This window comes from Anopheles stephensi, chromosome 2, assembly GCF_013141755.1.
Source record: "Anopheles stephensi strain Indian chromosome 2, UCI_ANSTEP_V1.0, whole genome shotgun sequence".
Taxonomy (NCBI): Eukaryota; Metazoa; Arthropoda; class Insecta; order Diptera; family Culicidae; genus Anopheles; species Anopheles stephensi.
Genome location: NC_050202.1, coordinates 35,297,103 through 35,325,012, shown reverse-complemented (window position 1 = coordinate 35,325,012; position 27,910 = coordinate 35,297,103). Strand labels below are relative to the sequence as shown.

At 43.0% G+C, this 27,910-nt stretch overlaps 1 protein-coding gene across 2 annotated transcripts; it reads right to left on the bottom strand.

The window, feature by feature from the left end:
- LOC118506318 lies at window positions 1–27,729 on the bottom strand. Of its 2 annotated transcripts, none has more exons than XM_036043268.1 (9): window positions 27,450–27,729; window positions 26,534–27,352; window positions 10,869–11,101; window positions 7,323–7,466; window positions 4,376–4,482; window positions 3,724–3,897; window positions 3,456–3,610; window positions 3,017–3,296; window positions 1–2,936 (listed from the first exon to the last, which is right to left on the bottom strand). In XM_036043268.1, the coding sequence occupies exons 2-9, from the start codon at window positions 26,787–26,789 to the stop codon at window positions 1,361–1,363; spliced, it is 2,925 nt and encodes a 974-aa protein (XP_035899161.1). In that variant the 5' UTR covers window positions 26,790–27,352; window positions 27,450–27,729; the 3' UTR covers window positions 1–1,360. The 2 variants fall into 2 exon arrangements, with proteins under 2 accessions (XP_035899161.1, XP_035899162.1); XM_036043269.1 differs by having other exon boundaries at window positions 27,673–27,695.
- Window positions 27,730–27,910: the final 181 nt, after the last annotated feature.

Here is a 27,910-nt window from a genome sequence, read left to right as displayed (position 1 = left end):
TTCGTTATATCGGCATTCACATGCCAGTTCTCTTTATTGTTCACCTGCACCCAACAGGGGATCGCCCGATCGCACACATTCACTACATACTCAATTTAATAACATTTTTCGTTCTATTTTTTACGCCTTAACCGCACTCGTTAAACAGCTTCCACGGCTCCTGCGCTCCAACAATGTACTACGCTGAATATATGGCATTCCGTTTAGTGTTTGTCTTTCACTGTGTTCCTCCCTGCCACCGTTGTATATAGTAATTGAAATTGATTCATAATATTCCCTAGATTTGTGACTCCACTACGGATTTCCCCGCTTTTGCCGGTTGAATCGTGTTCGCTTTCCCTTACGTTTCCTACTTTGGCCTAAGTCCACGCTGGTTCTTATTTATTTGTGAGTGTTTTTGTTTTGTTTCTTAATTAGGATTTCTTAGTTTTTTTTCATTTGTTTTTACCTATGTACAAGTTGTGCAAAGATTTGTTTTATTTTAATTCATTTTCGTTATCGTAAAGAATTGCCATTTTTTATTTGCCTATTTGTTTAACGTCATTCACCAACACACGCCTTTCAACAATACTCGTTTCAATGAAACGATTCGTCACACCTTCCACTGTACGCGCACCGTTCTGTAAGCTACCCGGCAATACGTATTGGTGCATTTTGCCAACTGTTTGTATCTGTTGCTCTCTAAAGTTTACCAGTTGTCTCCAACAATTTGCCGGCTCTTCCCTCGTTTTTGTAACCCTGCCTGTAACTTGTTCGGAATCGAATCGAACCGGTACTATTGTTTACTTCCAAGTAAAGGTAAAGAAAACTTTCCCTAAACTAGTTCAATTGGTGCAGAAAACGGTTTCCCATCTGAGTTTTTTTTCTACTGAGTTTGGTAGTGCGAACTTGACTTTCTACGGCTTGTTTTTTATGTTGTTAGTTTCCCATCATGGGTCATTATAATGAACCACCGTTTTGTGAGGATTGAACGTTTGCACCAAAACCAATGGGGAAATGCCTCGATGCAAGTTCCGTCAAATTTTGCGCCAAAAGTACTACGGTTCTCAAAATAGTGCTTAAAGTAAGATCATAAGAAGTGGAGTGTTTTCTATGGTACTAAAAACCGTCCTACGTGACATGGTGTGCCCTCGCTATGTAACTATAGTTTCGTTTGCGCAACACACAGTAAGCTCGCTCGTTGCGTCTACCCCACTGCTGATCAACTAATATGAACGGGAGCGAAGTGAAAGTGGTGTCGGGAGAGAAAAGGAGAGACACACCCACACACACAAGAACCTAAACTAAACTTACCTGCCCATCAGAGATAGTGTGTGGACCGGAAGCAGGGACGCTACAGCCAGCGCTAGTGCGGTTCCTCTCATTCGTAGTACTTCTGCCCGTACAGCCGGCAGTAGATGACGAACGCCAGAATGATGAGCGTGCTGACGACGATGCCGGCGACAACCATCTGCGCGACCGGAAACTGGAAGCACTCTACTACGTCCGGCAGCTCAACCTGGCCGGGCCTGCTGCCCGGTATGTATTTCGTCCGGCAGAGCTCGGGCGACTCGTCCGTCAGATACTCGATGTTGAGCAGGAACTCCTTGTCGAACAGTCCGGTGCGTAGATAATTTTCCTCGATGTACTCGTAGTTTTTGTCGATGTTGCTCTCCACCACGCGCAGGCCGGTCACGTTCGGGCAGTTTAGTACGCCGTTGCACAGCAGATACTCCGGTATGCACACGTGCTGATCGCCGGGGCAGTAGAAATCGCAGCTGTCCTTAAACATGGCCGACGTTGCAAGCGTGCCGTCGGCATTCCGAGGTAGATGGAACAGTTCGGTCCACACGAATTTAAAAGCATTTTTACCAATGGCACTGTCCCCGGTGTACTGAATCAATACCGGCAGCGGTTCATTCTCGTTCTCCACGGCACCCAGCTCCGCCGCCGACAGTATCGGTAGATCCCTCGCCAGGCTTACATTCTCCGGACAGATGATAAAGCGTGGCTCAAGCCGTCCGGCAAGATACACTTCTATGCGACCATGCTCACAGCTACGCTCAGCGAACCGTGCCTTGTCCAGATGAAGCCATAAATCGCGCTGAGCCGCCACCTTAAGCTCCCAGATGCACTTTTCCTTACGGTTTTCGGTCAGCTGGAATCCTAGCGCATTTTTGTACGGAAACACTAGTTCCCCGTCGGGCGACGGGCCTAACGTAATCGGACCGCAGATAGGGCCGTGAGCAAACTCGTAGTTCGCCTCGAACAGAGTGTTTGGATTTTTGAAGTAGCTTGTCGTCGCGTGCTGCCCCTGGATGATAAGCTCCAGGTTCATCTGATCTCCGGAAGAAATGATTCGTACTGGCCGGGGGATATTATCACAAAAGCAGGCCAATCGGTTCTGGCTCTTGTCCCGTTCTTCCCACAGAATGAGCTTATCGACCCGTTCCTCGTGACAGCGCGTGCAGGCATTCATCGAGTACGGCACCTCCTTGAATGTCACCGAGGTCACCTCGACCACCACACGCGAAAACAAACGCCGGTCCGTAATGAACTTGTACTGGCAGCGAACATCACTGCCCGAAGCTCGCTTGTAGATGAGTGTGTTCCGCGGAGACTTCAGCTCTCCTCGGCTATACTTCCACGCGTAGAACACCTCATCGCAGAGCGTGTTCGGTACCGGGTCACCAAACTTTGTGTTGTTGAAAAAGTCGTAGTGGGCCCAGTAGTACAGCGAGCTGCCACTGTACGAGCCTGTTTTGCTGAGGAACTTTACGTACAACGAGCGACCTGTGCTCACGAAGTCGATCTTCTCCATTGGCCGCGAGAACGTATCGCAGAACGTTTTGATAATGCGGGCCGGATCGGGATTGTTGGCGTCGTAGATCGTGAGCGATTCGGCACAGTCTTCCTCGTGCTTGATGATCGGTGCCTCGATACGATTTATTCGAAAGCTGAAGCCGATGGGGATCAAAGAAAATGTGGTGTGTGAATGGAGTGGGATTGATGGATTTAAAGTGTACGCTAAACATACCTCGGGAAGTAAAGGCGCACCACCTCGTCCTCGTTGCCCTGAATGTGGTAGCTGCAGGAGGTGTTTGGTGGATACCAGTGAGCCACGCTGAGGAAGATGCCTTCCGAGGCACTGGTGGCACGTAGAGCATCCGAACTGAGCAGCCAATCGCATGCGCCATGTTTGGTACCGACCGTTTCCACATGCCCGGGCCAATTACCCACATTGAAATGGAACCCGGTGTTGAGCAGTGGTCCAGCGGGCGAGGATACAAACTCCACATACATATGCTGAGATGTTCCTGTGAGGAGAGAGAAAAGCATTTTGATATAACTGACACGTAACGCCGCTCAACGTTACTCGATAGAGAAAAAAAAAAAACGATCTCCATAAAACGCGACTCGTTGCGAATTTGGTCTGTTCAACCCTAGCAAAACTGGCTAGTTACACACACACTTACCAATAATACTGAAGGGAAATTTGCCCATCCCGCAGAATTTGCCGATCGGAGGTGCGTGCTCGTCCCGTCCATCGTACACCGCCAGCCAATCGTACGGGCAGTGTTCGGACCCGGACCCTATCTCCTTCATCGGACATGTCATGATGTTTTCACACCTGGAACCGGACAGAGGGTACCGGGAAGAAGCGTTCGATACATTATCAATATCAAAGATCAAAGCCCGCAAGCTTCACACACATACACACACACACCGGGTGCGCCCACTTACCTCTGGCCGTCCACCGCAAACTGTTCGTTCTGGATGTAGAGCTTGATGAAAGGCAGCCGCGTGTGTAGCCGATAGCGACACTTCAGCGCTCGCGGATATATTCCTGGATAAGCGGGCGATTGCACGTAGCAGGTCTGCAGTCGACAGTCGCGAAACTCTCGCTCGCAGTACGATCTGGTGCAACCGAAAAGCGGTAGGGCAAACCATAATAATAAATGCATCGGAAAGCAGCACCAACACCCGGAAGAGCAGGAAGAGAGAAGGGACCATATATTAGTGCAACTGGGCTTAGCTAGTGCAAGTGCACGGTTCCGGACCCAAAAACGGGTCGGAACGAACAAACATGGCTCGCGGACCTAAATACGGGCCCAGGAACGGATAAAATTTAGCACCACCCCGCGCAATACTTTCAATCAACCCTTAAGTAGTCATTTATATTCATTGAATAAATCAATTTTGGGCGATAGTTTTGAATAAATGAATGCACTCGCGCTAAATCCTCCCCACCGCCTCCCACACGGAGCGTTGCTTATTGAGGGCCACGCTGCGGTGGCTGGCTTTTGACTGGGAGACTCCTGCATATCAAACATGGACGCGCTTCCGTCGTCGTTGGCGTCGTCGTCGTGAGCAGCAGCATCTAGTCGGTACTTACCCTTGAACCACTTCACCGCGACGATTCGGATAAAGTTCCGGGTGGGGACCGTATCGGTTGAATACTTCCATTTGTTGTTCGGCACCAGAGTCGAACGCGAAATATGTCTGCAAAGAGAAGAACACAGCCGCGTGTGCCCGGGCCGTAGGGCAACACATGCACAGACTCCTCCATTAGTGACAGGTATTGATCGATCGAATCGTGCATGGTGCCGTAAAGTGGCAATCAGGTTTCCACTCAAATGCAGCTTCATTTGCCGAAATGAGCAATGCAGGTCGGTAGTTGGTAGGGCAAGGGGAATGCATGGATGCTGGAAACTGACACCGCACCGGCCTTTTGATTGATTCAAAAGTGCTCAATTGGTGAAATCAAAGCGCAATCGACCAGACTTGCAGGGATTCGGGGGCGAAATTTGATCAGGATCAGGAGACATGGTTGCCAATGAGTTGGTAGTTTGACAGTCCCGTGAATAAAGCTTCTGCATCATTAAAGCATAAATAAAACTAATCTTATCGAGGCTGCTTGATATCAAACAGAAGATGTACAAATATGGTTTCCTTCTAGAAGAAGCAAACTATCCCAATTAAAGACATGTTTCTTGAGTCTTCTACAAACATATTAAACATGTTAAGTAATTATTCATGTAAGTTTTCCGTTATCCAGTAAAGTTTCCAGCCAGCTATACGCCTTGTGTTACCCCGGAGAATAGCAAAGCGACAAGCGTCGTAAGCCAGCTGTCAAGATCTTCTACTACAAACATTGCATTCTCGCGTAAGCTTTACTAATGTGCTAACGCAAACGAAAGCTCTCATCACTTAAAACTTTTTCTTTCTCGTTTTACCCATGGGATCGTAGGAAAGCATTCACTGGATGTGGGAAACAAAAAACGCACACACAGACACACTATCATTATGCAAACAATTGCAGGAGATGGAGCTAGCTACTCAGATACCATTTAGTCGGCGAACCGGCAATAAAGCAGTTTGTTCGGAGGTGAAAATCCTTTGGAATTACCAGAGAACAAGAACGCTCGGGTGAACCTCCCCTAACGGGATGGAGTTTGTTAAACAGTTCCATGTGTTCGTTCTGCCATTTGGAGGATATTGAGCTCTCTCGCTTTGGGGGGCATGAGAGTGCGGCTCGTTTTGACCATGGCTACACGCTATTTTTATCTCTATCTTGATTCACAACCTAATATACTAAAGGCTTGGGTGTGTTCCTGACCCAACACGCGAAGTAACAGATCGTTGTGATAAAAACCATCCACGAGTGAGGGAGGTTACTGTTTGACATCTTACAACTCATTTATAAAGAGAAGAATTTTCATTTCCACGTAATTTATTTACGTACTGATAAGCAAGCTAGTTTTTATCGTTTTCGGTATCTATACTGTGCGAAATAAGAATAGCACCATGTTGAGTTTTTGGCAATATTTTCAACATTTACTTACCGATACATCTATTTTGCAATTTATTTATTTATTTTTAAGTTATTATTTTATTTATTTTTTAATTTTATTTCTATGTATTTTAGGATTGTTTGCATTCAAGCCAGAAAATTCATGTTAAAGCGTGCGAACTTAGCAATCGAAGCTTTTTGCACAATTTTTTAATGGTTCTTTTCTCGTTTTTGACTAAGTTGTTGTAAGTTTTCATTGAAGATGCAGTTTTATACCAAAACTAGTGAAAAAAATTGTTTGAAACATCTCCTTTACTATATCCAGTACTAGAGCAAAAGGTCGAGAACAGCGTTTAAAGTTCTAAAGGAGGGTAAAGGTTTAAACAAACCATAAATCAGGCATTTTATCAAAAAAATTGAATGAAATATCTGCCAAATACGTATATTTCTTTAAAACCGTCTGCTGCTAGCTAGCTAACTGATCTCAAATCTATAACTCAAGGTGCGTTATAAGCTGATAGTTGTAGAAAGTTAGTGAGCTAGTAAAGCACATCATCGATTATTCGTTAAGAATTGCAGTATCAATTGCATAGAACGACGGATCCTCGGGGGATCAATGTGAATATATATATGGATTTATTGTGTTAAATTATGTTCAATTCTTCTGAATCATCATTCAGATACTTGGCAACATTTTGTTTTAGCCAACAGTGATGCTAGTGAACTGAAAATTTAAGGCGCTTTTTTAATTTCAAGCACAACTTTTATTGGCATGAATCTGACCGAAACTGAATTCGGAGGGTATCTAAAGGTTAGAAATAGTATTACTTGAACATGGAAAATCTTGGAAGGGTCAAGACTTCGTTTTTGAGCTTAATAATGCCGCGTTTCTCAGCTCTAAACTGACTAAAGTATGATTTTCACCCAACACTTTAATAGATTTTAAATGGTCACGGGTCTTTAACCATCACAAAAGTTCTAATTTATCCTTTCTTTGAGCAGTTTTGATAATAACAAACAATTGGACAACTTCAATAAAGTGTAGCATCGTTCCCATGGATGCTAAGAACTGATTGAGCTGTATGCCTTTGAAAAAGTTATATTGGCCATATAGACACGGCTAAGTAAATAATTTGGGTTAATTACTTATACACGCACTTCTGATATTTTGAAAATGTTGTTTTTTCTTGTAATTCTGGCATCTATTGATGTCTGTTATTGTGGTGCTATTTTAATTTCGCACCCTTTTCCATGATTTTTCTTGCAAACCGATCGTAAAGTAAATGTGTAATGTTAAGTAAAATAATACCGAAAGACATGGTGATGCTATTCTTATTTCGTGCAGTGTAACAGAATTTAAAAAATAAAACCTTAGTGAAATAGTAAGCTGAGCCCCAAGTCTTACTGTCCACATTACTAACCATCCATTTGCGTTTCCAGAAGATAATTGTATGTTTCCAACACATTCCCTCACCTCCGTACCATTCCGGTCCAAGAACAACTGATTGCAAGGCACAAATAAAAACGGGCGTAAATTTCATACACTTACCTGGTCGGTGAAATTATCGGTGTGAAAGACTATTTTGACGGCACTTGTTTCGCTGATGAAAGTTTGCGGTTGCTCCGACTCGCCACAAAATTGACCCGGCTCTCTACGGTTTGACACATCGGTTTTGGCATTGCCGTCCACTATCTGCAGCGCCCGGGAACGAGATTAATTACATAAAATTCGATTAATTAACACGACACAGTGCTATATTAAAAGCGGTTGACGGTGGAGATGTTGTTTTTTTTTTTCGAGAGCAATTAAAACTACTACTGTCTGGCTAGGTTGTGAAGCGTATGTTGAAATGAGTAATTGGAAATGGTAATCAATTACGCATTAGAATGTGTCTCACACACAGGAGGATTTATACAATTGTTCAATTGAAATATTTTTTTTATGTTTGCTCGAAATCAGATCGTATTAAACCGGCGAATGAATTGATTTAAGTGAACTGAAAATGATTTTTTTTATAAGAAGAACAGTAGTCCTGTCAGAACAGAACAGTAGTCCTGTTAGAAGAAGAACAGTAGTAGAGACGGCAGCGGCGCTGGTCTTTGCATGGCAGGACTGGGGTTCAAATCCCATCGCACATGATATCAATAAGACTAGTCAAAGCGTTAAACGAACAATAAGAAGATAGTTGAAAATATTCATTTTCGACAGTCTATATCCAGTAAGACGGGTTAGACGGTGTACGAACAGAGCGGCTGCGGAGGAACTCATTCAGGAAAGGAGCCTCGAACTCACATTTAACTCTCCCTCGACCAGCAGGTTCAATGTGCTTCATTTAGCTTAGACCCAGATCGCAAGAAACTTGATTCGGCGCTGGTCATGTCATATGAAAGGTACCGGGCAACCCAACCCGTACGATCGCTTTAGGCCGTCAACAAGGATAGCGCGTGAAGCGTGAAAAGCTCAAGTTGAGCCGGAATAATGGCGTTAATACGACTACTTCTACTTTTTCTTTTTTGGGTCTACAATCTTGAGAGGTCTATCATTTCTGGCTTCCATGCGGCCTGGATGGCGTTTGAACAACGGTCCTGCCGTGAGAAGACCGTCGCCGTTTTCACCTCGGCCACCGGACCGCCCCAAAAGACTAGTTGAAAAAAATGTATGAGAGATTTTGTGAAAGACGTCATGCAATCAAACTGTCATCCGATCTCACCCATCCCATTCATGGTAGATCAAGGTATGTGATGGGACAATTCATTTTTTTTTCAGAACAGAACGGGAGCAGTTTTTTTTTGTACAGAACCTTAGGTTCAGAACCTTAGGTTCAGGACGACATTCCCATCGCTATTCACGGTGCTAGATCGTGATCGGGGTTGAGGATTTCTATAGCAGACCAATACCAAGTAAATTGCTACGTGGAATCTATTGAATTATATTTAAATGACTGCATCAATTCAATACCTGATTAGATTAGCTTGGGTGCTCCTTCACACAAATTTTAAATAACTACATTATGGCTGTTCGCATGAAGGGACTGGTATCAAAACCCACCTGGAACCGTACGGAGGCCTGAATAATCAGAAGGATAAGACCTCTGGATGGGGCGGTCCGGTGGTCGAGGCGACAGCGGCGCCGGTCTTCACACGGCAGGGCCGGGGTTCAAATCTCATCCAGACCGCCTCCCCGTACGAAAGGCTGACTACTTTTCTACGGGTAAAATTAAGTCACAGAAAGCCAGAAATGGCAGGCCGAGACCTCTCGAGGTTGTAGTGCCACAGAAGAAGAAGACCTCTGGAGCTTTAGACGTCTGAGCAGCAAAATTTTTATTCATTGCAGTGCTCGGGTTTGCACATTCTTATGTCTCATAAATTCCTCATTGTTACCATTTTCCTAACGTCGCCTATCAAGCGAACCTTGAACCTAGCCCGGCAACCGTACCTTGAACGCCTTCCAATATCGACTACCGTGCGTCGAGAAGCACCGGCTGAAGGAATATGATTTCGCTAACGAACCAAAATTGGAAATCAGGGCACCATTTCACCACCGCCAAGGGAATTGTTCATAATTTATGAAATAATTTCATCTCATTAAGAGGATTATCCGCATTTCGTCGTCGTTGTCGTGAAATATGGTGCCGTTAGGTGTCACGAGTGGCGCGCGAACGAAAATGCAAAAACGACCAAGCGTTCCGAAGATGCGGCAAACGATGACGAGGTCAATTCCGACGGTCCATTTGCCGGTGGCAGTTTTGCGCATTTCATATTGCGGGTGTGACGCTCCCACTGTTTTTTTCCACGAGTCGCTGGATATGACTCGGCAGTTGCTCGGGACTGTGCAACAAAGGGAATTTGTACGTTGTGTGTGGTCTTTGGATTTTCGATATGTGGTGCTATGGTTGGGTTGAGTTGAAGGTGTTCAATAGTACGATCGATAACACTGGGCTAATAAACACGTGGGAAAGAGTTCCAATCTTAGTCGTCACTTTACGCGGAATGACCTAGTCAGACATTTTTTGGGTCTTGTCTCTTTGTTCTAGACTAAACAAACTTCTAGGTCATGTTGGTCATGGAATGACTGACAATCAATATTTCAAACCACGTAGTCGAATAGACACAAGTCACAAGTCGGAAGGCCACACTCACTTAGCAACTATCATTGATCCTCATTATTACGCGATTAGTGGATTAAACGAGCACAACTATAATTTCATCAGTTCCTTCCGTATAAAGTGGCGAAGTTTATATGTTCATATTTTACAAGTGTAGTTTGTCAGAAGTTAATTATGCTCCTTTCATCTTGCCATCGACAAAAAAAATGAGCCAGAATCCCAGCTCTATCAGCATTCATTTAAAATCCATTTCGATCAACTACTTCCAACATTTCCTTCAACGTCAGTCGTCAGCGTTGGGAAAAGAAATTTTTCAACTGTCATTTTCAGCCAATAGCACACATTCAATGGTAGCTGCTGGTACTGTTGGTACCGGAACCGAGATTACAGCGCACGTAAAACGACAACCTCCATCAACCGATGGAAACAGAACGGTTATTCTGATCCTGTTCAGCTTCGCGTGGAAAAAGCAACGGAACGGAATGCTGCTGCCACCCGATGGAACGATGGAACTTTTGGCACCGAATTCCACCGGTTCGATCGGTGGCCGCTGTTGCACGAAAGTTGAGCACGATGCAAGTTGAGTTGGACGGAGTAAATCGGATGTTGCCGTTGGCGTACGTGACAAGTTGCTCGAACGAATAAATAATGTACAATCCATTGGATGAAAATTCATTTCCTGGAACGAATGCCAAATCGTCGCACCGAACTGCCAATTCAACGGATCGGTATTTTATTTTGCTCTTGCTGGCGTCGTACTGGTGTAATGAAGAAAGATGTACCTTTCTCACAGACTGGGTGAGTGTTTTTTTTTAGTTTGAGTGAACTGTGGAGATGCATTTTTTGGAACGAAAGAACGAAGGATTATATGGCAAAAAACAGCTCAACAATTCCGTCCCGGAACACCGATCAAAACGAGCGTTATTTACGGATATGGAAATGAATCACAACCAGTGACGTAAGGTTGATGGGTTAGTAAATAATCTCACCTGCAAGTAGCCGCCATCGCAGTGCGTCGCATTCAGTAGCGTTCCTACTTTGAACTTTTTAAAGTTCAACCGCAGTACCCAATCGCGTGGCGCTCCGCGGAAGCTGCGAAACCGGTACCAGCATGTTAGTGGTCGGTTTCGGTTCAGGTTAGTCACTTCCGGCGATGAGATGTCCTCGTAGATATCGACAGTTTTGTTGCAATGGTCCTTGGCGCCATCGGCAGTGTTACCGGCTAGAGAATAGAGTAAAGAGATTGATTTAATAAATTTTATTGGTTAGCTGTCGGAATTTGGATACATCCATGGGTGAAAAAGTATAGGTCATCTCGCAACGATGTTCTAAATAGAAGGAACGAAGAAGAAATGGTTATGGATGTGGCATATTTCTTACTTCTTCGCACTAATATCTCATTTGTATTTTTAACACACAATAAATATCTGATAAATCGGTTAAATCCAACAGAGAAACTGACGTCAGTCTTTTCTATGGCAAATCCATTTATTTTATAATTTCGACCCCGGATGCTGTTGCTGGTGTCGACTTTGACCTCGGATGCTGTTGCTGGTGTCGAATTTGACCCCGGATGCTGTTGCTTCGTCAACGGATCACCCGTGGCACTACAAACCCCTCGCAGGACCACAGAAGGTGATCCACATCGTGAAATCCGTCACCGCAGCCACACACCTTCGTCTGAGCTAGAGCTATACGCTGCAGGTGAGCATTCAACGCGAAATGATTCGACATAAGTCGAGACATCATGCGGGCCCACCGAACCAAGGCCGCAGGGACACTTGCGGAGAGATCGAGAAAAGGAATCGCCCGAGATCGTCCGCCTCCCACATGCTCTGCCAGCGAGACAGGAAAAGTTGCTGTGGCAGGCGAAGAAACTCTCGGGCCGAGATTGGACGGTCGTAAAAGGCGCCTTGTTGGGCACCTGTTTTGGCCAGTGAGTCTGCCTTCTCGTTGCCGGGAATTCCACAATGAGAAGGTATCCAAATTAGCGAAATCCTGAACGCCTTGTCGAACATGGAGCCAAGCAATTCTATGATTTTCATGGTAAGGAAATCCTGACTCTTACCAGCCTTCGGGGATCTTAGTGCTTCGATCCGAAGGTCTCGCTGCTATCATCAATAGTGCGTACAAGATTGCGGCTAGTTCTGCGGTGTAAACACTACACGGCTCCCGCAATTTGAAAAATGCTTGGGCGAACTCACTAAAACACCGAAGCCTGTGCTTTCCTTAGAGGATGATCCGTCAGTGTAATACTGGCTTATTTGGTCTAAATGGCCATACTTATCCCTGAAAATGACCGGAACTAACATCGGGCTAGAAGGCAAAGTGACAGCATTTCAAAACGTAGTTTCAGCGGCATCACTCCGGTCATCACTTCTAGGGACATGTTGTGTGTTGATTCCATGCTCCCTAGTGCGAGTCTAAGACAACGATAATGCCCAATGGAAGCATATGCTTCCATATTCCAACACGGATAGAACCGTTGTCTTATACAGTCACAGGACGTCTGATGGATGTGCGCCCCACCAGAATCCTGTGACTGTCCTTAGAAAGTTGATTCTTTTACTGCATTTTTGCACCAGATGGGTGATATGTGTACTCCAGTTTAGCCTTGAATTGAACCAAACACCAAGGTATCGAAAATTGTCGGTAGTTGATATCTTTTCACCGTACAAAAAGACATCAATTTTCGGGTCAAATAGTCTTTTCTTCCTGTTTTTTGTCGTCTCGCTAAAAGGAGAAAAGACTACCATCTCAGTTTTCGTTGCAGAGAACTTGATACCAAGGTTTTCAGACCACTCGACAAGGTTGGCCAAAGTGGTTTGTAAAGCCAGTTCTATTTCGGCGGCGTCCCTGCTTGCAAAAGATATGACGCCGTGGTCAGCCAATTGTCTAATGCTGCAGTTCGGAGCTAGGCAAGAATCTATTTCACTTACATAAAAGTTGTATATCAGGGGGCTCAAGCAGGACCCTTGTGCTGGTCCATGGAAACTGGTCCGCTTTAACTGAACATGACCATTGTTGAAATTCATAGCTTTCTCCGACAAAAGGTTGAACAGCAAGTTGTTCAACTTTGGACCCAGCCCCACATTTTCTAATTTTTGACTCAGCTTGTATGGTGATACTGAGTCAAATGCCCCCTGTAAATCGAGGAAAATAGATCCCATGTTCTGCTTGCGTACCCGAGCAAGCTCTATTTCTGTAACCAGAAGGGCTAAGCAGTCATTAGTACCTCTGGCTTTACGAAAACCAAACTGGGTATTTGAGAGAAGGTTGTTTGATTCCAACCATTCTTCTAACCGGAAAAGAATCATCCTTTCAAGGAGTTTCCTTAGACACGACAGTAACGATATTGGCCGATACGAATCGTATCTTGATGGTGGTTTGCCAGGCTTCAAGATAGTGACAACTTTCACTTCTCTCTACTCTTGCGGGAGCTGTTGACCTCCAACATATTGTTAAAGATGCTTAACAGACGATATGGCAAATTCATCTATCATATTTTATTTATCATCGGTAGATCTCCCCTGTTATTTGTTCATTTGGTTGTAGCTGCTCATAATACACCATACCTAGCTGATCCCACCTGTATTTGGTGACATGATCTTCGCTCCAAGAATGTTCAGCTTAGATGTCCATTATGAGACACGGTCGGGGACATTTTGGATTCCCCAGAATCAACTCTCTCAGTATCACAGTAAATATCAATCAATGTTCTGGATCATTTTCGTCGCTTTTCAAAGACTGCAAATGGCTGGCAGAGTTACTCAAAATGTTTTCGTTAGTTGCATTTGAGTTTTTGATGGATCTGCATGAAACGTCTAATTCTTTATCCTCAAACTTTGCTCCAGTACGTTTTCCGTCTTTCAAAACTAAATCCGGTGACCCAGGCGTTTGTGGCGCCGGACTTCACTCGACAGCACCGGGGATTTAGGTGAAGGCTGTAACGCCAAGTAAGAAGCTAGAGAAAATGAATATCATTTGTTGACATCAACAATAGACAGAATAAATAGATTAGAGATCATTGCAAAAAGTTCACTAAAGAGAGCCACACTTTTTTACATGGCCTTTTTTACACTTTTTCACATGGCCGAATCATCCTTGCTGTCCTTGTCCATACGATCATTCCCCTGTCTATTCGCCAGGCATAAGCTCATGGAAACATTCTCCAATTAGCCAATTAGACTACTATAACGACCAGTTTTCTAAACTACAACATGTTGTTTTAGCGACTCAGTTTCACAAATGATGAACTGATCCAACGCACTCTATTTGGGAATTGGTAACCACGTGGCGGTTAATCAACTTATAAATGATTTTGACATCACTTCTAAATTTTCCATGTTCTTCTTTCTTTCCATTAAACCCGTTTTCTTAAAAAGCATTAACGAGAAGAAAATTTTTCTGAGACTTTATGGGACAGTAAAAATTTTGATTGTGCATTGTGCAAACAATAAAAAGTATCGATTTTCTATACAGAGTTCATAAACAGTGATAATTGTGTTGATATTTCTAAAACTTGAACTTACTTTGCTTTCAAAAGCAGATAATTTCTTGTATGAAGGGTATGCATTTGAAGTTTGCTTATGAGCTAAAATTAATTAAAAAATTTTTTTTTTTTGGATACAACACGAAAGAGTGCAAAATAGACAGGCTAGAAACAGTACGATGAAAATTTACACGTGCATTCTTTCTTCTTCTACCTTGGGCTCTTAACGCCAACTTAAATGGAATCCCTTCAACAAAGTCGATGGTTCAGTGCATTTTTTACATAAGCTTATCGGCAAATAAATTGAGGCCTGACTTTCTCGAGAAAATTAACATCCAGGCAGATATCCTAAGATAAATAGCAATGAATTAAAAATATGAATTTGGCTCAAATGATCTTGTATCGAACATTGTTAACTTCTATTGCTCTCTAACTAACCCAGTTTTTTTTTCGTTTATTTATAGAGGCTTTGGGTCTTTGAAACTTCATTCGCCTCTTAACTAACCCAGTTGATATCGGCACTAGTATAAATAATGCAAAATTAATCTTATGTTTATTACAAGATACTTAACGAAATTATCCTCTCTTTTATTTTTTTTTACTTGTTTTCTGTGCAGGTTTTATTCATATTTCGTTGTTTGAGTGACTCCCAAAAAAATATTATTTATGCTAGTAAAAAGTTAACTATGTTGACCATTTTAGATTGGATAACGCTCATATTAATAAAAAATAAGGAAATCTACGACTACAGCAATGTGATTGTAGCTGACTTTAAAAAATGGATTGAATCTCCCATCTCCTATTATGAAAATAAAAATCAAAACCGATTAAAAGAAAAAGCAATTCTACCGTACAAAAAAATCATCCGTCTACTTAAAATAAATATTCCCTTTCCATTTCCTTTTAAAGCACGACCATCGGGTTCTGTTTAAACTTCATTATTTACCCGACATTCGGTGAGAACGGCACGTTTTTTGAATTAAATCCACCATCCTCAAGTCGCACGGTTCGCTTAGCATTTGTGCGGGAGACGAATAGCCCTCTTCCGGTGCTTTGAATCACGTCACGTGTACCGTTTGGTCAAAAATTTGTACCTCGCCGCTGCCTGACTGCTGTTATTGGAGCAATCGAGAACTAAGTGGGAAACGACGAGGAGTTTTTGCCCGTTCCGTTCCAGGTTGGCTTAGATACCGCTTTAGGACACGTTTCTTTAAGAGGCATTCCCAGCAGGCAATGAATATCCGATGAGCAGCAGGTTTTCCACAACCGGAAAACCATATTTCACAAGGGATTTCGGGGGTCCACATACACCGCACAGCGAAAGGCACTGGAACGATACACGGCTACCCCACCATATGTAGCACCTCTGTGTGGTCGTTATTCAGCGCTGTGTTTCGTATAAATTTAATTACCAGCGCAAATTATGTTTCGCCTTTTTATGAACGTATTAATAATAACAGGAAGCATAAATCATACACAAGCGGTCGAAATATGTACGTGATCCTTTAAGAAGCCTCGCACGGGTGAAACTGGCTGGATCGAAAGCAGGTGAAGCAAAGGAAAGATTTTTGTCCAAAGTTTCAATGGCACGCGGCAGGGAACAAAAATTTTCACTGAGCCAAAGACGCTCTCGATAAAATGGAGGCGCATGGTCGTTCACGATTAGTTCGTTCGGTTCTCTTGGCAGTGTGCTCCGGTTCGACGAGAAGCGCCTGCCGGGTGCAATGATTTGTGGCGCTGCACGAATTTGTGGGGCGTAACGTGCGCTTATGTTACGAATTTTTGGCACCGAAGAAATTAACTTTGATCCTCTGGTGCATTCGCACTGGTGGCAAGTTTTTGTTGGCCATATTTCTTCGGGGAACAATAAATTTGAAATTGTAGGGAGGGTTTTTGGCTACCAAAGTTTAGTTTTCGGCTTGGAATAATGGAATAATTTGTTTTATAAAAATTCATTTGAGATGTTTATGCTATAGTCATAAAAACGACAGTAACAAATAAAAATCTTTTTAAGCTATGCCACCTCCTCCGGTTTACTGTTGAATTCGAAAAGCTATTTCTAAGCTCCAATCATAACACAGAGTAGAAAAACTGCTGTTACATACTGTTTTGGATAATTTTTGGGAACCGCTGATGTGTCTTATATGACTTGAAGCAATGCGTCGAGAACTATTCTTATAATCTGAATGTTCTTATTCTTATCTCAGCTCATTTGTCTGCTGAGGCATCTACTAGAAGATCTAGAAGATCTGCAATCATATAACGTGCTCGATTAATTGCTTTTTTGATCCCTGGTGGGTATTCGGAAAAAAAATCACCAAGTTTGGTTTATGTTACTGAGGTCATTGTACGCTCCACTGACAATCAGATCGACTCGCCTACTTTGCTTACTCTCCGCGATTAACCTTTATGCCCCAATACGAACGCTCAGAGCTAGGAGATGTCTCGGCATAGAGGAATATCGTTCTTGTTTCTATTCGCGCTTAACAAGCTTTTTGAGGTTTAGATTTCATTTACCATTCTTCACCATTCAAAGGGATCTTGTGCTCCGTTGAAATGTTTTTTTTTATTCTTAAAGAGCGACTCAGTGGTAAAGGTGACAGTGGCAACGATCTTCACACGGTAAGACCAAGGATCGAATCCCATACGGAGCATACTCCCGTAGTTAGAACTGACTATCCAACTATGTGGTGTCAAGAAGTCTATATTAACTCAAAGATGACATAAAAGGTCGTTGTGCCGAGAAGGAAAATTATTTTTATAGTCGTTTTATAACAACTTACATTAAACAGTATTGTGTTTAAAACACCTCAGGTCAGTAGCTACCTTTAAAACATATATGGTAATAACATGAACCTGATGGGGTAAAATCAAGTCACAGAAAGCCGATGGCAGGTCAACACCTTTCGATGTTGTAGTCCTGCCAAGGAAGGAAGGTTGCATCCGACTATTCTATGAAATAAAACCACCTTATAATTAATTGTAGTCTAGACAACAACCATAAACTTAGAATGAAACTTTAGACAACAGGTATGAAAAGAAACTTCCCTTAAGATAATAAATTATAACTACAACTTAGCAACTTTATGAACACGATAAACGGTACAGACACAATTTATAAGACGACAAAATAGGACAGTGAATTATATCAACGGAAATCGAAAGACGACAGAGAAAATGTAAGTACAGTCAAAATTAAGTCCGAGTCTTGTCCAGAAATATTACCAGTGCAAAATACTTAGTCCTAGTTTAAATTGTTTTCAAAGCCAGAAAAACTTAGTCGAACCTTAGTGAAAAATATTTGTAGGACTTTTAAATTGAGAACGCGAAAAACTATAGATAACAGTATAAAACCAATCATTCATGGATATGCACGATATTTGTATAGGTTGGACAAACCTTGTAAACAAAGTATCGCTCTTCAAGCAAACAAATTCCGCAAGACCTTGACGGGACTAATAACTGTAATTTTACATACAAAACCGCATGCCAAACCAACAACCCGAGATCAAAATAACAACTTCTTGAATAAACTATTGCCAACCCTTGTTTTCTGCCAACCTCCTCCCCTACTCATCAGCGATGTATCACATGATTCGTTCAAGTGTCAAGCGACAGAACAACCCCCTATTTTTTACCCTTGCGCGAAATAATTGCAATGCAGTCAAGTGCACGGAACACAGAAGAAACAGATCCCGTCGTCGACCAACGCAATCTAGCCGTGTTCGTGTTTTCTTTATGTGTCTACGACCAGCCGAACAAAGAGCGAAGAGCAGTGGATCATAATGAAAGAAAAAGCAAAGTTACAAGCCGGCACAACAATTTTCATCCGTGAGATCTGGCCCGTTATCTACAGCAGCAGCAGCACCAGCAGAAGGGTTGGGTCCTTAAAACGGCATAAAGCAACGGCAATCATGCTCGTGGTGTACTTCTGCTGCCAAGGTGCAGTAGATTACTTTTCCGAGTGAATGCAGTGTGCTCTCGTTAATTATTTTTTCATCATTCAACCGCAAGTAGTCGGGAAAAACACAAGGACACACGCTGAATGGGAATGGGGCGAGCCAGAAGGTATCTCTGCCCTACTGGGCAGGTGCACATTTCTGAAGTGAAGCATCGCACTGCGCCATGATTGAGCTGTTCTACGGGTTGCTGATAAGTTGCGTGATTCTAGCACGATTGTTTTACGTTTCTTTGGTTTTGCTTTTATGTGTCGTAGATTATCTTGTTTTTCGAACAGCACATGGTGTGAGATTGAGAAAAGGAAGATTTTTTCGTTGTTGCTACTCGGTGCATGCCCGTACAGTACAGTTGCGATGCATTTAATTCCTTTTTTAACATTTTTAATACTTTTGCTCTTAGTAGATGATTGTTTAAATGCAGTGCATTGAAGGTCGCTAGTATGTAAAGTTATACTTTATTTAGTTTTACTTTACAACCTTATCTAGTCCATGGAACCTCGGGTTGGAGATTAACGAGGCGAAAACCAAAATGATGGTGGTACCACCAGCGGCCCTGCTAACAAACACTGATTTACGCAGGGGTGATGTACAGATAGGTGACCACACCTATCGCACCGAAGTCGTCTAAATCTACACCTATCTGGGGTCATCATCGACAAGAACATTGATGTTGAGCTACGCGCAAGGGTACTGGCCGCCAACCGGTCATACTACAGCCTAAGGAAACTTTTTTCTCTCTAAATACCTGTCGCGACTGACGAAGCTGGGACTGTACAGAACATTTAAGGTCCCAGTACTCACATACGCCTCTGAGACATGGACTCTGTCCAAAACTGACGAAGCCCTCTTAGCCCCGTTCGAGAGGAAGAACCGTGAGCGGTATCGAGGATTTTTGCAGCAGGCCAAAATCGCAAAGCGCCTGATAAGTAAGTAAGTAAGTCCATGGATGATCTGGTAGATCAGGTATCGAATTCAGTTCGGACCATTTTCACGTAGCAATGACTAACTTTTTGTCTGCATGCTATTAAAAAAGCGTTAATACATTTAATACATTGGGGTACAGTGTTGGATATAGGCTTAGGGAAACTTTCTTTGGGACCCTTTTAAGAACCGTGTATTAAAAGAAATTTAATGTGACAAGGCCCTTCAACGGAAAATTCTTTTGATAAGTGGGACTCCTCGGGAGATGAGGTCTCTTCAAATACTAAATCTTTTAGGGTTTTGCTATCTTCATCTTTATCATCATGTTATTACCCATCTAGGTGCCGTCTTATGGGTCTTCAGCCTGTTTCAGTTAGAAGACGTTATGCTCAGTGGACCTTCATCACAGGTCCGCTGAACAGAAATATTGATTCGCCATCTCTGTTTTCCTGTATCGACTTTAACACCCATCGCAACCATTAAGGACAAGAGACAATCTCTGTGTAAGTCAGCTACGTTCCTGTGCTGGTTAGTCCAACCCTATGCTAGGCATTTCGACAGCATGTTAACAGTGTTTCGAACGCATTCGATTTCCACCCATCCATTGACTTTCTCAACGACAGGCTCCAACCCTTGTCGGGACTATAGCTAATTATGTATTTCAATTATGGTTCAGGGTTTTAAATTAATAAACAAAATAAATAATCAATAAATTATTTGTTAAATTGTAAATTGGAAGAGCCGACAACGGCACCGGTGTTCTTACGACAGGACCGGGGTTCAAGTCCCATCCGAACCGTTCCCACGTATTGAGGTCTGGCTATCCAACTCCGTGGTATCATCAAGTCTAGTAAGCCGGAAATGTCAGGCATGACCTCATTAGGCCAAGAAAAGAGAGAGAGAATAAGAGTAGAACGAACTTCATCGTAGTACTTAAAAACCATAAAACAGACACTCAGCAAGAGATTGGGTACCTTTTACGATCAGTAAATAATAAGATCTATTAAACGACAAGGCTGTGGGGATCAGACCTCTTAAACGACAATATCTCAAGGTAGATGAGGTTGCTGGGACTATGAGGTATCTTTGATTACAAGGTCTCTATCCCTATTAAAATGATATTCACACGGCAGGGCCGGGGTTAAAATCCCATCCAGACCGCCTCCCCGTTCGTAAGGCTGACTACTTTACTACAAGTAAAATTAAGTTACAGAAAGCCAGAAATGGCAGGCCGAGACCTCTCGAGGTTGTAGTGCCAAGAAAGGAGAAGAAGAAGAAGGAAGAGAAAATGTAAAGCCGAACAGGCCTTTCCTACTACGAGGTCACTTGGTAGCTGAGAATAAGACGACGAAACACCTGTAATTTTACCTCCGATTTTTTTTTTGTAGATTACAGTCCTTTGTCTATGATGTCTATGAGTCTATGAGAAAACTTTAAAAGTCAAGGACTTTTGGATTATAAGTTCCCCCCTAATCAGGAAGGCTTTTGGAAGGTAAGGGCTTCTGATGGCAAGACCTCTAGGCTAACTAGGCCTTTGATAGCAACCACGTGCCCACATTTTTATCCACACTAACAGGAATCCCGTATAGAATTGATCTTTATAAAATCAACATAAAATTGTGCTGTTGCCATTTTCAAAATACTCTAAGGATTTTGGAATCTAATATTTCGTATAATCTAATATTTATTTTTAAACAAAGCCATGTTCAACGTCATAAATAAAAAATAGTAAAGCAATCAGCGCTTTATCTAATATTTTTTTTTATAGCTGCTCCTATTTTTACTCTCAAACGCAAAAGTACACAGCTTCCTAAACAACACCCATGTGCTACCATCAAGTGGTAGAATAGCCGCCATGTTGAACGTGCAAATAGCGACAAGGCACAAAATACCCCTTCGAGTCCATCCTTTTACACGCCGAAAGTGTCACGTACCTGCGTAGCCTGGTCTGGCTTTTCCCTCTGGGCGTATTTAACGCAATAAAAATAAGCGATACACTCTGTGTTGGCTTTAGTGCCTAGTGCCATTCCGCGAAACACAGTCTCAGGAATCCTTTCACGAACGGATGGAATCGTTACGTACCGGAAACTAAATCGCAACCTGACACATTTTTGTTGGCTTTTCGTTTCTGTGGATCAACCAAAGGGCACCCTTTGGGAGAAGTATTGAACTATGGAGATAACTTTGTTTTGAAAACAATTGCTTTATCTCGGCAATCATATAAACGAAATAGAATTATCTAAATATATGTAAAAACCACGTCAAATAGCAGAAAGTGAAACGATAAGCCTTGGTAGATGTGCTACATTGCACAAAAGAAAAACAATCCTTGAGCCTGTATTCATCACTCCCAGAATTGATAATTTGAATCAAGTCCAATCAAGATATGTTTACACCAGACCCAGACATGTCTGCTGTCCACCAATCATACAAATTTACAGATGTAGTTGTGTTACTTGTGTAATACGCAGTGAGACGCAAATTACCTACTTAAGATCAATTTCTTTGCTTCGTAGGGCGGCGAGGTTCTGTGAACATGTTACACTGATCAGATTTTCAAGTTGTGGTGTTATTGTGTTGAATGGACTAATTTCTGAATAAGGACATCAGAGGGATTCCTACCAATAAGAACAATATATGCATATAACTGGCTGATGGCTAATCACAAGGAAACAACACTCATGTAAAATGTAACTGTAGCAAAATGTATAATTTTTAAAAATCCCTGAACTTTTTCTGTACCACAACTTGGACTATCGATTAAAATATTTCCACTCGATGCAATGGGGTCCGTACTGAAACTTGTGTCTAAACACGGATTTAGCATTAGCATAATTTTGGACGAGTTCAAATCACGTACGGTTTTTCGGGAAAATTGTGTATGCAGTACAGTGTGTGCCAGCCATAACGCGGATGGCGCGGAGGTCCAGGAAAATCGTACCAATTCTCCGAACAACGAACCAGCAACGCAAATTTTTTGTTCGCTTTTACCTCGCAGCGAACGCGTTGAGATGAGATGTTTCGACTGTGCTTAAGATGAATAAAATTAGCATACGCTTATCATACGTTATGGTACTTTCGATGGAGGTGCTCAGTAGCTTTGTTTCGTCCCACACATCAGCCACATCCGGCTCTGCTCTATCTCTCTCCCTTTTTCATGCTTTAAAAAACAAAGCATATCTAACACCGCAACCACTTGCACGCATGGCTCCAGGGCAGTGGGACATTTTTTATCTTAAGTATTTTTCATGCATTATCAACACGACACCTAGCATATGGATGCTGTACGGAGTATCTCTTTCGCTGTTTAAAACGTTTCAACTGCTAGCAGAACGATTGAAGCCCAATCCTTATGAAGCAACGCACCTGCCGAGTGATGAAGATTCACATTCAACTGACAGGGGCTTGCTAATTACGACCTTCTTTTTCGAGACCTCATGGGGTGATAATGAGACGGTGTCTGTAAAATTATACAAAATACATTCCTGTGTGTTTAAATAACGTCAAATACATACTTCAAGCGGTTTTCATGCCTCTAAATAACAATTTTCACATCGTCTTTAAACAGTGAGTCCTATGAATAAATAAAATTTTCGATTCAACCATTTACAGCACATCAGCCGGCAGCAGATAGGCACTCGAGCTCATCTCGTTTCATTCACAAGATTAAATCGTTCTAATCCTGCCACACAACAAACTCGCCAAAACAATCTTCATCCTAGAGACAGATACAAAACGTGAGTTTGTCCATATTGGCTGCTACTTCATCCAGCTCCAGCTCCGAAATTGCCCAACGGGATCGATCCATGTTTTTCCATGCCTCGTCACTGACTTCAAAGCTACGTAGCAAAACGTAAGGGCCAGCCGACGAAAAATTGGTTACGATTCTTGTCTCGTAGTTTGGGCTGGGAAAATTGGAGCCAAAGAGAGAGAAGGAAAAAACTGCCCAAACGCACATTCTCACACTATATATAGATAGTATAAACCTTCAGGTTCGCAATGCACGACAACCAATCAAGAACCAAGGCTTGGGCACTGAACGAAGCAAGCCGAAAGAGATGGGTGAAACATCAGCATCATGCCGGACAGTATGGTGCGAGATCAAAACGCGCATTAATTGAATTTACCGTTGACGAGGGTTTGATGTTTGCTGTCGCTTAGTGGAAAGGGTTTGTAGGAATAAGCTGTCTCATGAAATTTGGTCCGAGCTGTATTGGGACATATAGGGATACTGCCAATAAGTGTAACCTTGAACAGGGAAAGCAATAGAAAATTTGTTCCCAATCTCTTGTAGAATGAGAGCTTCATCTTACTAATAGAATTGGTTTTCTGCTGGTAATATGAGGCGTATTGATTAGAAAAAAATGTATAAAAATGACATTTGGGAACTCCTTTGAAAACACGATCTCAAGGTGGATGAGGTTCGTGAGTCTCATTTTGATCAAGAAGATCGTAGTCCAAACTTTCAATCATATCAATCAAGTTTATCTGTTTGTTTATTCAATTAAAGTCGATGGACTGATTTGCTATCGGCGTTGTTATGTTTGTCGAATATTGAACATACATTTGTAATGCACAACAGATAGGTTTTGTCACCAGGTGTTTACTCGCATCAATGTTTTTGCCGCTCACATACCCGAATCAAACGCCTAACCGACCGAGTTGAGGAGGTGACAAATGCATTCCAAACGGTCTCGCGAGCCTAACGATGACCGGGATGACCTGGCAGGCATATATAGACCCGCCGACGAGTGGGGCTCTGGACAATCTAAAATACCATTGATGATTCCAACGATAAAGGCAAGTCTAGAATGGTTGAATGTATTCGACAGGCTACTGGAAATCGACCAGCAGACACCTGGTCCTCGAGCCGCGCCAACATTCGAATCGAGGAAGGCTACCACACTATGCTCGCATACTCCATCAACTATCGGACCCGGGAGCAGAATGACAACTTGATACAAAAGAGATCCTGCGTCATGGTAGTAACCAATCGTAGCAATTGATTGTACCTTGCCACGACATGATCGAGATGTTCCTCTTAAGATACCCTCATATCGATAAATGCGCCTAGATCTTTGTCTTTTGTCACGAGAATCTGTCGGTAATAGGTTGCTAGAAGCTAGTGATTGGCTAAAAGACTATAATACCTCCAAATTTATTTTCACCATTGTAAAAGGTTGCATGGACTATGTCCGAAACTGACGAAACCCTCGTAACCGCGCTGCGAGAGATGGATGCTCAGAAGGATTTTTTGTCCCGTATGTGTGGAAGGACAATAGAGGAGCCGTTACATTGACGAATTCTTCTAACTATACAGTGATTTAAATCACTAGGGTCCAGTATTTTGGTCATGTAATAAGAATGGCACCGGACGACCTAACGCTTATAGCCGTTTTAGGCCATCTACACAAACAGAGGAAGCGTGGTAGGCTCAAATTGAGATGGAGCGATGGCGTTGATGCATCTGTCAGAATAACCGGGATAAAGAATTGGCAGACGATTGCACTTATACATAGTGCATACATAGAGCTTATACATAGAGAGCCTTTAACTATATTGTAGACATCTTAAACGATCTATGTTTAATACTCTTTGCAGGTCATGCGTAATTCAAGGTTCAATTGGCTAGTCATTAAACATTCTAGCCCATGACCAGCCTCAGAGAAAAGTCCACCGATTTGAAAAATTGTGGGATTTCTTAAACAATCCTCACGATTTATTGTCAGATTCACAAATTCTTCTTCACACCACCTTCGTCATTCTCTACGTTTACCATTCATCGCTCAAACAATGTTATTGTATCTCACTGTATGACAACCGCTAATAGACATATGAGCGCTGCTAAAGTTAATTGATGACAGGAGCTTTATGTCACTTGGCCTTGTGTGTAAAAAAATCCATTTAAAAATCATGCCTAGAACACGAAGGCCCTTCCTTGCAACGTTTTAATGCCTGCAATTTCTCATGGACATAACAAATGGTTTAGAGACCGAAAGAGAAAGAGAGACGAGATCCTTACCAAATTCACGACCCTTTATTAAATCAAGATTAATTAGCACCATCAAAGGGACAATAGGTGAAATTGATGTCGAAAAAATGCTAATGATACGTTTAAAGAAACGTTAACATTCTCGTTCACTTAACGATGTGCTTAAAAAATAGGCAATTTACCCGCTGTTTACTATTTTCTATCTTATCTGACTGGCTATAAATAGAGTCATAATGCCTTTTAAAATTCATCCAGCTTGATGTAACTTGTTGCTTGTCGGTCAAAAGATAGCAAAAAACCCCTGACATATCATACTTAGTGCTCCCATACTTAGTACTAAATGGTAAAAAATCAAAGAACGCCTGTTTAAAAGAAGGTTGAAAGCTCGGCCTCGACATCACAAGCCATATCCCTGTGCGAGGAACATTTTCTTTGAAGGGTTGTTTGAGTGCCTTTCCCACAGAAACCGCTACCGCCACGGAGTGTCTGTGTGTGTGTCGGTAGCTCATCACCAGTATCCCCTCCCCCCCACCCCCCCTCTCTGACAGCACTTTGATTTGCATATGAACGTTTCGCTGCTCGGACCGAAACATTAAAGAAGCGAAACACTACGGCACTCTAGCACAAACCAGCAAGAAAAACTACCATTTTCCAGCAGGTGGGAGAAAAAGTGCTTTCCCCATCGGGTGAGACCGAAAGGTTCATTCACATTCATAACTTTGATGCAGTTCTCGCATCAACTGGCTGGTTGGATGGCTCCAGTGCTTCGTTCGGTTTATTGTTGCGCGTATCGTTATAAAAAAAATGGATCGGTATTGATGATGACGCTAGGATGTCTCGTCCTGCTTCCATGTTGTCGATCCTTGTGCTTCAATTTAGTATTTTGTTGTTGTTGTGTCACGTTCCATTTGTGAGGTCCGGTGGGGTTAATTTTTATTTAAAAAGCTCGTGGAAAGCCCCGGGTTGTTCAGACACAAATACAGCGAACAGGCGATACAGCGAACAATCAGTGTGTGTATACACACACTTCAAACAGAAATGATTTCTTCGGAACGCTTAAAATGTGTGTCAAAGCCAACCCATTCACACACACAAACGCACAGGACCGTGTGCTGTGCGGGTCTCGGGAAAAAGGCCCGGAATTTTCACGCCGAGCGCTTTCCTTTCCTAACCAACGAGCAAACACACTTGGCTTACCGCCACCGGGTGGTAAGCACCGTGGCAGTGGCGGTGATGATGTGGTGTTTGGCCGCGGGAATGTGCGTCTAGTGAGGAAAAATGAGTGTTTACCTCGTTTTTGCGGTGATGGTAGGTTTGTCGGCAAAAGCTGCTGCTGCTGCTGCTGTTGATGTTGTTGCTGCTGCTGATGCTGGTGTTGGTGCTGCTGCTGCTGCTGCTGCTGCGATGTCACAACAAGCACATGCGCATTCAGCACGAGTATAATGAACAGAGCTTTTATCCATACTTTTCGCGATTTGTGTAAATTATTCACTACACCGTTCGATGGTTGGCACACCATATTTTCACTAGCCCCTGCCTGCTGCATTCGCCACCTACCCGGTACGGGACTGACAATGTGAGCCCGCTCACTCACTCACTCCCCGAGCACCCGCTAACAAGGACAGGCCACCGGAGCAGCACTGCACGAACCGAACGAACTGAACCAACGAAGCTGATGACGTTTTACGGCGATGACATCAAAACAGCGTCGTGCCGAGCGCTTTTCCGGATCGAAAACTGGAACAATGCTAACGCTTCACCTGCTGCTGGCCAGCAGTCGAGTTTTCCGCAGACGGGGATACACGTGCGCAACGGAACGGAAGACCCGTATTGGACTGACGACACGACTATTGACACCGTGGCAGGCGGCCACTTGGAACATTCACTCGGAATACGCTTCCGTTTGCTGGCTGTAACGGGAAGCTATACATCACTCACTAACTCACTCACTGGCGCATACATCAATCGATTGATATTTGAGCATTTGTAATCACTGTTTCAAACACTTCTTGCGAGCTGAGGTAACTTTGGCTCTTTGCCCTTTGACGTCAGGATGTGGAGTTGTGGCGAATTTTCTTTTTTCGGGCACTTTGGTTCTGGACACAAAAACTGAGAAGAAGTAGGGTAATGGAATTTACTCAACAGAGAACACACAATCGATTGTGTACTAATTGTGAGTTAAACACAGATACACACACACACACACCTTCAGCAAAACTTTGCACAGGTTCGAACTCGACTAGCGGACGAAAACAAACAGCCGATACTTATTGCACCAGCACACGGTACAAAAATCGATGAAACGATGGCACACTTATCCTTACACATTGAGCCTCACTCCGTTTCACTTTCCAATTGCCAGACCAGCGTTGGCTAGCGTATCGTATCGACTGAGCTACCAACGGCGTGACGTGCGTATCCTTGCGTACCTACGTTTCGAGGGGCAGAACCGTTTCCATCCGAGTACAACGCGAAACTGAAGTCCGAACGGGCATTCGGGCTCAATTGGAAGTGGCTGTTTGGGATCCCGCTTTGGTCCCAATCGTACCATACCGAGTGGTGGGGATAATTCGGGCACAATAGAGCTCACATCTCTTGATTCCCTGGGCAATGGAAGCTGATTGACGCTGTGCGCATGATTACGGTCGAGTGTTGTGCGTTCGTTAA

Coding starts and splice junctions, on each gene's coding strand:
- LOC118506318 (XM_036043268.1), bottom strand. CDS start 26,789: ATGCAGCAGGCAGGGGCTAGTGAAAATATGGTGTGCCAACCATCGAAC. Junction 11,102..26,533: donor ACCATCACCGCAAAAACGAG/GTAAACACTCAT, acceptor TCTATTCTCTAG/CCGGTAACACTGCCGATGGC. Junction 3,611..3,723: donor TTTGCGGTGGACGGCCAGAG/GTAAGTGGGCGC, acceptor GTCCGGTTCCAG/GTGTGAAAACATCATGACAT.